This window comes from Haliotis cracherodii, unplaced genomic scaffold, assembly GCF_022045235.1.
Source record: "Haliotis cracherodii isolate W230 unplaced genomic scaffold, xgHalCrac1.p SCAF_4, whole genome shotgun sequence".
Lineage (NCBI taxonomy): Eukaryota > Metazoa > Mollusca > Gastropoda > Lepetellida > Haliotidae > Haliotis > Haliotis cracherodii.
The window spans coordinates 64514597-64522907 of NW_027266297.1; the positions used below are offsets into that span (position 1 = coordinate 64514597).

At 41.0% G+C, this 8311-nt stretch overlaps 1 protein-coding gene across 1 annotated transcript; it reads left to right on the plus strand.

Moving 5' to 3' along the window:
• The first annotated feature begins 81 nt into the window (after nucleotides 1-81).
• LOC139479950 (tax1-binding protein 3 homolog) lies at nucleotides 82-8311 on the plus strand. The gene is made up of 4 exons (XM_071262896.1): nucleotides 82-294; nucleotides 4278-4430; nucleotides 7243-7320; nucleotides 7635-8311. Exons 1-4 carry the CDS (start codon nucleotides 253-255, stop codon nucleotides 7851-7853), a joined length of 492 nt encoding a protein of 163 aa, XP_071118997.1. The 5' UTR covers nucleotides 82-252; the 3' UTR covers nucleotides 7854-8311.

The following is an 8311-nucleotide window of genomic DNA, read 5'->3' on the forward strand; positions in this document are numbered from 1 at the left end:
GACAAATTTATTATATTCTTTATTATCATAATTCGTTTTAACGAATCGAAGAAAGTATTTTTACTTAACCCGTGGAAACAAGCACCTGTCACGGTATTGTTGTTTCAAGGCATCTTCTAATGAAACTTGATGCACGTGATAGAAGTACCAAAAAATAAGGATTTAGGAAAACTTTGTTTTGTTAATGCAATTTATTAGTGTAAGGCCTTTCTTTCTCGAAGGCTCTCTTCCTCTTCCGGTGAAAATACCAAGATGGCCGGCCACACAGCAGGCGATCCTCTCGAGTGCCTGAGTGTAAGTCAGACTACAGCAACCGGCATGATCAATTCACAAAATCAAAATAAGTCAGCATTTCCTCCAAAGATTTCAAAATTAAATGAAATGATACGATGTTCTCAAATGTAGACAGAAGAAATATAATCAATGCTATGGGCGTGGTTACAAAGCGAAAAAAATTGATAAATGTCATTGTCAGTTGTCATTCTTTCAATGACACTTCAAACGTGTAACTCGCTTTGTGTCAGAGTCATCCCTCATTACCCATAATTATAACAAGTGACTAAAAGTAGATCAGTTGGACATAATGGCAGCCTGGTTCTGCTAGGAATGAAACAATAACATTTTATAAAGAGACAGTTCGACACTTGGATCCTATTAATCAACCATTATCTCATGTGTATTTATATTTGACTTATATGACATTATTCAAACATTACTTCACCTTTAATTTCAAGTATATAAGAAAATACTACATAGTGTTCAATGGAAGTTTTTGATCCTTTCGCTAGATCTAGTGAATCAGAACGTCATAATTCCTACACAATACATGAGAAAAGGTAATATTCACCTGTATATAGGGTTATAGAACAGGTTCCATTTTAGCTCACGCTGACTATGCAGACAATTGCATGATTCTACTATTATTTTAGGTTATATATTTAAGATTCCTCCGTAAACTTACTTCATATTAAACTTCCAATGTGGCCTTCACAGCAGCCATACAGAATAAAGTGTGAAAAAGCATGATCGGTCAAGTTTCAATTTTGTTACCAATACTACCACAATTCTGTATGCTCAGCTCTGATCATTGTAGACGTTGTTCTCTTTCATACTTAAATTTATACAGTACATACTCATATTTCTGGGGAATGTTTTCTGATTTGATATGGCACTGATTTTTCCAACATTATGGTTCAATAAATATCCTGATTGTTGAATCTTTCCATTTCAATAAGACAATGTTGAGTTATTGAATACTCAGATAATTAGATATTATTTGGAGTGTAAATAAAAAGGATGTTTGGAAATAGATTGATAAACAGGCTTGTGTATGGTTTGTAAAGTTGGCTGTCAGTTCAATATCAAATTCAAAGACTTCATGTATCCAACAACATTTGCAGATCGGAAAATACATAATTTTGGAAATAAATAACTGGCTTATGTCACGTAGTGTTGTTAACTTGTATCTCCTGTCAAACTGCATCAAACCTATGAAGCTGAAACCTTTAATGAAGTGTCCAAGCTATGATGTCTCAAAAATTGCTCACAAAATCCTGATTGGACTTTTAACATGGTCACCATGGCAACCATATTTTCTTCTTCTGCTTGGGGCACGCCAAAAACCTATGATTTTAGGTTCGAATCCCGGTTCGTCCTGATTATGTTTCTAGGTTTGTCAGCACCATACCCATGCTCGTGGGTTTCACTGAAGTGGTAAACGTCTAAGACCTGCATCACTTTGGGCTTTCCTCCCACATTAAGCTGACACGCCGTGATATGACTGGAATACTGTTAAAAGCGGTGTTAAACACAACTCACTCACTCTTCTTCTTCTTCTTCTTCTTCTTCTTCTTCTTCTTCTTCTTCTTCTTCTTCTTCTTCTTCTTCTTCTTCTGTACCGCAGTTATCCAGTTACTAGTATCTGCTACAATGTGGTTTTATTTGTTCCCTAACCAGTGGATCCGTTTTGCATCCCAGTTATCATTCTCAACTCCCTGGGAAGGATACAACCCAAGCTGCCCAAGTGTGCTAGAAGGTTTTTACATACACCTTGTATAATGGGTACCCATTCCCTGCTGGGTGAACAGAGCCACATTTGAACTAAGTCACTTGCCCAGGGTGACACCACAAGTTTTCCCACTAGTCTTGTGTTTCGGTTCATGTACATATTCGTGTTTCCACCATCTGGTCATCTACCATTGGACGAGTGGGTTCTTTCGAGTGCACATGGTGTATGTACAGTATACTAGGGGTAGTGACAACACTGTAAAGACTTGTAAACATTGTTGGTCCCAAGGCTGAATAACAACCTGGTCCCTAGCGGGATACAATCTCAGATCTGGCACTTGCTAGCCTGGCTGTATTTAATCATGCCGTGTACCGTATTCGATGTAATAAGCGCCCCGCTCAAATAAGCGCCCACGGCGATATTTGTTAATACATTGGCAAGTAAGTAATCCCAATTAGCACCCCTTTCGATTGATAAATGTACCCTTATATATTCGTGTATTATACGCACTAGTTTGTTATACATGTTATATGCACCCTTTATTATGGGCAATTAAATTCTGGAAAATATATCTGTCGTGTATAATATGCACAGACTCTTCTTTTGTGTCATTTCAGGCTGTCAGCATATAGCACGAAATTTATGATCTTTCAACTGTTTTTCTTCTCACCAAAATTATATTCTAATAAGAGCCCCCTATTTCTAATTATGAGAGCGCCCTGGGCACTTATTATGTTGAATACAGTATGTGTTATGTGGAATAACTGGTATTTGGAATATTTTGATTATTGATCCAGTTGCAACTACAACCTTTGAACTTTATGTATCACACATTTTCTTGTGTTATTGTATATTGACATCCCTCATACTATAAGGTCAATGAAACCCGTGAAGATCTGGTTTAGAATAGGTCTTCAGCAACCCATGCTTGCAGTAAAAGGTGACTATGCTTGTCGTAAGAGGCGACTAACGGGATCGGGTGGTCAGGCTCGCTGACTTGGTTGATGAATGTCATGGTATCCCAGTTGCGTGGATCGATGCTCATGATGTTTATCACTTGGATTGTCTTGATTATTTACGGACTGCTGTCGTATAGCTGGAATATTGCTAAGTGCAGTGTTAAACAACAAACAAACAAACCAAAAAAACAAGGTCAATGAAGCTGAAACTTATCCCAGCACCAAGGTGTCTAAAATTGCATACAGAATTCCAATCTGATGGTAAAACATAGCTGCCTTTATTTCTTCATAATTCAAGTGAGCTCTATCTTTATCATGTGTATTATCTGGGTGTGGTCAGGTGGATATAGTACTGTAGATAGTGGTCTCCCTTAGTCATGACAGTATCTGCTTATCTTTGGTTTGAGTGAGAGAGTTGGGTTTAACTTTTACCAGTATTCCAGTTATATCTCGGCGTGTCAGCTTAATGTGAGGGAAAAGCCAGAAGTGATGCAGGTCTCAAGACGTTTACCACTTTGGTAAAACCCATGAGTAGGGGTATGCTGCTGACAAACCTAGAAACATAATCAAGGCGAATCGGGATTCGAACCCTCAAGCACAGGTTTCTGGTGTGCACAGAGGCAACTCTGCACTGCGAATCGCGGCGCCTTAGACGACTGGGCCATCCTTGCCCCCTCTTTGGTTTAAATACTCATTGATCTTTGATCTGGCAGCACCAAACCTATGGTATAAGTGCTCATTTGTTTCATCAAAGTTTTAAGACATTGATGACTTTTGTCATAGAGGAGCAGCCCATTTCTGGTGTCCCCCGTCGTGATATTGCTGGAATATTGCTAAAAGCGGCGTAAAACCAAACTCACTCACTTACTCATAGAGGAGCATGATTTGGGGTTCTCCTTTTCTCACCCCATTAACCTGGGAAGATCTGGGGTAGAATAGGTCTTCAGCAACCCATGCTTGCTTGCGACTGTGTTTGTCGTAAGAGACAACTAACAGGATTGGGTGGTCAGGCTCGCTGACTTGGTTGATGCACATCATCGTATCTCAGTTGCATGGATCGATGCTCATGATGTAAATCAGTGGATTTTCTGGTCCAGACTCAATTATTTTTCAGACCACTGTCATGTAGCTGGAATATTGCTGAGTGTGACGTTAAACAACAAACAAACAAAACAAAACACATTAAGCTGATATGCTCTGATATAATTAAAATACTGTTCAGTGCAGCTATATCCTGAACTCACATGACAGGAAATCAGTTACAACATATTTTCGGTTGGTTTTGACCCGTTCTATTGTTTGTGTTGTAGATCCCCATTGTCCTGGAGAAGGAAGCGGAGTTGGACCAGCAGGGAAATCCTGTCTTAGACCCAGATGGTAAACCCAGGTATCGTTGTGGCTTCCGCATCGGAGGTGGGATCGACCAGGACCACCATCAGAGTCCTCAGGGATACCCCGATAAAGTGAGTGTTACCCTTAGGATCTCTTAGATACCCCTATAAAGTGAGTGTTGCCTATGGGATCTCTTAGATACCCCGATAAAGTGAGTGTTGCCCTTGGGATCTCTTAGATACCCCTATGAAGTGAGTGTTACCCTTTGGATCTCTGAGATACCCCGATAAAGTGAGTGTTACACTTGGGATCTCTGAGATACCCCTATAAAGTGAGTGTTACCTTTGGGATCTCTGAGATACCCCGATAAAGTGAGTGTTACTCTTAGGATCTCTCAGATACCCCTATAAAGTGAGTGTTACCTTTGGGATCTCTGAGATACCCTAATACAGTGAGTGTTACCCTTAGGATCTCTTAGATACCCCTATAAAGTGAGTGTTGCCTATGGGATCTCTTAGATACCCCGATAAAGTGAGTGTTGCCCTTGGGATCTCTTAGATACCCCTATAAAGTGAGTGTTGCCCTTGGGATCTCTTAGATACCCCTATGAAGTGAGTGTTACCCTTGGAATCTCTTAGATACCCCGATAAAGTGAGTGTTACCCTTTGGATCTCTGAGATACCCTAATACAGTTAGTGTTACCCTTTGGATCTCTGAGATACCCTAATACAGTGAGAGTTACCCTTTGGATCTCTGAGATACCCCGATACAGTGAGTGATACCCTTAGGATCTCTGAGATACCCCTATAAAGTGAGTGTTACCCTTGGGATCTCTGAGATACCCCTATAAAGTGAGTGTTACCTTTGGGATCTCTGAGATACCCTAATACAGTTAGTGTTACCCTTAGGATCTCTGAGATACCCCTATAAAGTGAGTGTTACCTTTGGGATCTCTGAGATACCCCGATAAAGTGAGTGTTACCTTTGGGATCTCTGAGATACCCTAATACAGTGAGTGTTACCCTTAGGATCTCTGAGATACCCCTATAAAGTGAGTGTTACCTTTGGGATCTTTGAGATACCCCAATAAAGTGAGTGTTACCCTTTGGATCTCTTAGATACCCCTATAAAGTGAGTGTTACCCTTAGGATCTCTGAGATACCCCTATAAAGTGAGTGTTACCTTTGGGATCTCTGAGATACCCTGATAAAGTGAGTGTTACCCTTAGGATCTCTGAGATACCCCTATAATGTGAGTGTTACCCTTTGGATCTCTGAGATACCCCTATAAAGTGAGTGTTACCCTTTGGGATCTCTGAGATACCCTGAGACAGTGAGTGTTACCTTTGGGATCTCTGAGATACCCTAATACAGTGAGTGTTACCCTTGGGATCTCTGTGATACCCTGATACAGTGAGTGTTACCCTTGGGATCTCTGAGATACCCTGAGACAGTGAGTGTTACCCTTGGGATCTCTGAGATACCCCGATAAAGTGACTGTTACCCTTTGGATCTCTGAGATACCCTATTACAGTGAGTGTTACCCTTGGGATCTCTGAGATACCCCGATAAAGTGACTGTTACCCTTTGGATCTCTGAGATACCCTATTACAGTGAGTGTTACCCTTTGGATCTCTGTGATACCCCGATAAAGTGAGTGTTACCCTTTGGATATCTGAGATACCCTGAGACAGTGAGTGTTACCTTTGGGATCTCTGAGATACCCTAATACAGTGAGTGTTACCCTTGGGATCTCTGTGATACCCTGATACAGTGAGTGTTACCCTTGGGATCTCTGAGATACCCTGAGACAGTGAGTGTTACCCTTGGGATCTCTGAGATACCCCGATAAAGTGACTGTTACCCTTTGGATCTCTGAGATACCCTATTACAGTGAGTGTTACCCTTGGGATCTCTGAGATACCCCGATACCCTTTGGATCTCTGTGTTACCCTTTGGATCTCTGTGTTACCCTTTGGATCTCTGAGATACCCTGATACAGTGAGTGTTACCCTTGGGATCTCTGAGATACCCTGATACAGTGAGTGTTACCCTTAGGATCTCTGAGATACCTCGATAAAGTGAGTGTTACCCTTGGGATCTCTGACATACCCCGATAAAGTGAGTGTTACCCTTAGGATCTCTGAGATACCCTGATACATTGAGTGTTACCCTTTGGATCTTTGAGATACCCTGATAAAGTGAGTGTTACCCTTGGGATCTCTGAGATACCTGAACCGTGAAGATTCTGGGGTAGAATATGTCTTCAGCAACCCATGCTTGCCGTAAAAGGTGACTATGCTTGTCGTAAAAGGTGACTAACTGGATCGGGTGGTCAGACTCGCTGAATTGGTTGATGCATGTCATCGATCCCCATTGCGTGGATCGATGCTCATGATGATATTCACTGGATTGTCTGGTCCAGACTCGATTATTTACAGACCGCTGTCATATAGCCGGAATATTGCTGAGTGCGGCGTTAAACAACAAACCAACCAACCAACTGAGATACCTCGATAAAATGACTGTTACCCTCTAGATTTTGAGATACCCTGATACCCCGAGTGTTACTCTAGGGGTCTGTTAGACACCCTCATAAATGAATGTTACCCTTAGGATCTCTGAGAAACCGATGAAGTGAATGTTAACGAAGTGATCTCCGGGATACCTAATAAATAAAATGTTACATCATAATTGTTCAAGTCATTATATTTTTGTTTGTTTTTAGCCCTAGAAAATGTGTGAATATCAATGCTGAAAGCAATTTTTTGTGAGTGTTTCTACTGACATTTTAAACTGTTGACAACCTATGCAGGTGAACTATTGTGCCTGTTCCACTATGTACAGAAATGGAGTGACACCGGTCACTATACATGTTAAACATCTGTCAAACACACGCAGAACACATGCTGAACACATGCTGAACATCCTTGTATTGTTGTAGGGCGTGTATGTGACGTATATCCACGACAGCAGTCCAGCTTCCCGGTGTGGTCTACAGCTCCACGATAAACTTTTACAGGTGAGTGTATAACAGTAGATCTTCAGTTCTACAGGTGAGTGTTTGTTTGTTTGTTTGTTTGTTTGTTTGTTTGTTTAACGCCGCATTCAGCAATATTCTAGCAATATGATGGCGTTCTGTAAATAATCGAGTCTGAACCAGACAATCCAGTGATTATTATCATGAGCATCGATCCACGCATTTGGGATCGATGACATGCACCTGGGCTGATACTTCTGACCAATCCAATGAATAGATTGCAGAGTAATGGAATGAGATTCTGTTTTTCAAGGGTCTTCGCTAACCACCTTAACAACCCTTATTGTCTCGCCTAGGTGAATGGCAAGGACTTCACAGTCGTCACACACAAGGAAGCTGTGGAGTGTATTCGCAAGAAAGCCTTTCTCAAAATGCTTGTGTACCGAAAAGGAGTCCCACCCCTACAGAAGTCCCCAGGACATGTACAGCCTCAGTTCCATGCCTATCAACAACAACAGCAACAGCAACAACAGCAGCCACCACAGTTCCAAGGACAACCACAGTATCAGTACTAGCTGTAGCCATGGTAACAGGGGAGATAATCAAACTTCATCCAACCATCGAAGATGGCATGTCCATGCATTTGTCTTAATAGTACCTGTGTCACCAGTCCTTTCACTCTCTAACATGTCCATGACATAAACCATGAAATCTAAATTTCAGTTTCTTACATTGGGACTATTTTTTAACAGGACTGCACAAGAGAAATGTTTTTTCTTCCATTGTATGCATCAGTGTATATAAAACTGATATTCCCTTTATTGATTTGGCATGGCATGTTTTATATGTGTTTACAAGTGGGATCCATTCTTCTTACTGCTACTGTTTTGTAGTATTGGTCTGAAATGCTGAACACTGGATTTAGCGGTGGAAACTATTTTCCTAATCCACCAAATTCCACATATTTCAATCTCATTAAAATCAGATCTAAGTTCTCGCTGCCGCTAAACAAAGATCTGAGGACATCCCATTA

What these genes read in the sequence shown, in the direction of transcription:
- LOC139479950 (XM_071262896.1), top strand. Translation starts at nt 253, where the DNA reads ATGGCCGGCCACACAGCAGGCGATCCTCTCGAGTGCCTGAGT. An exon ending in ATCCTCTCGAGTGCCTGAGT is followed by an intron (nt 295 to 4,277) that starts GTAAGTCAGACT and finishes TTTGTGTTGTAG; the next exon opens with ATCCCCATTGTCCTGGAGAA. An exon ending in TCCACGATAAACTTTTACAG is followed by an intron (nt 7,321 to 7,634) that starts GTGAGTGTATAA and finishes TGTCTCGCCTAG; the next exon opens with GTGAATGGCAAGGACTTCAC.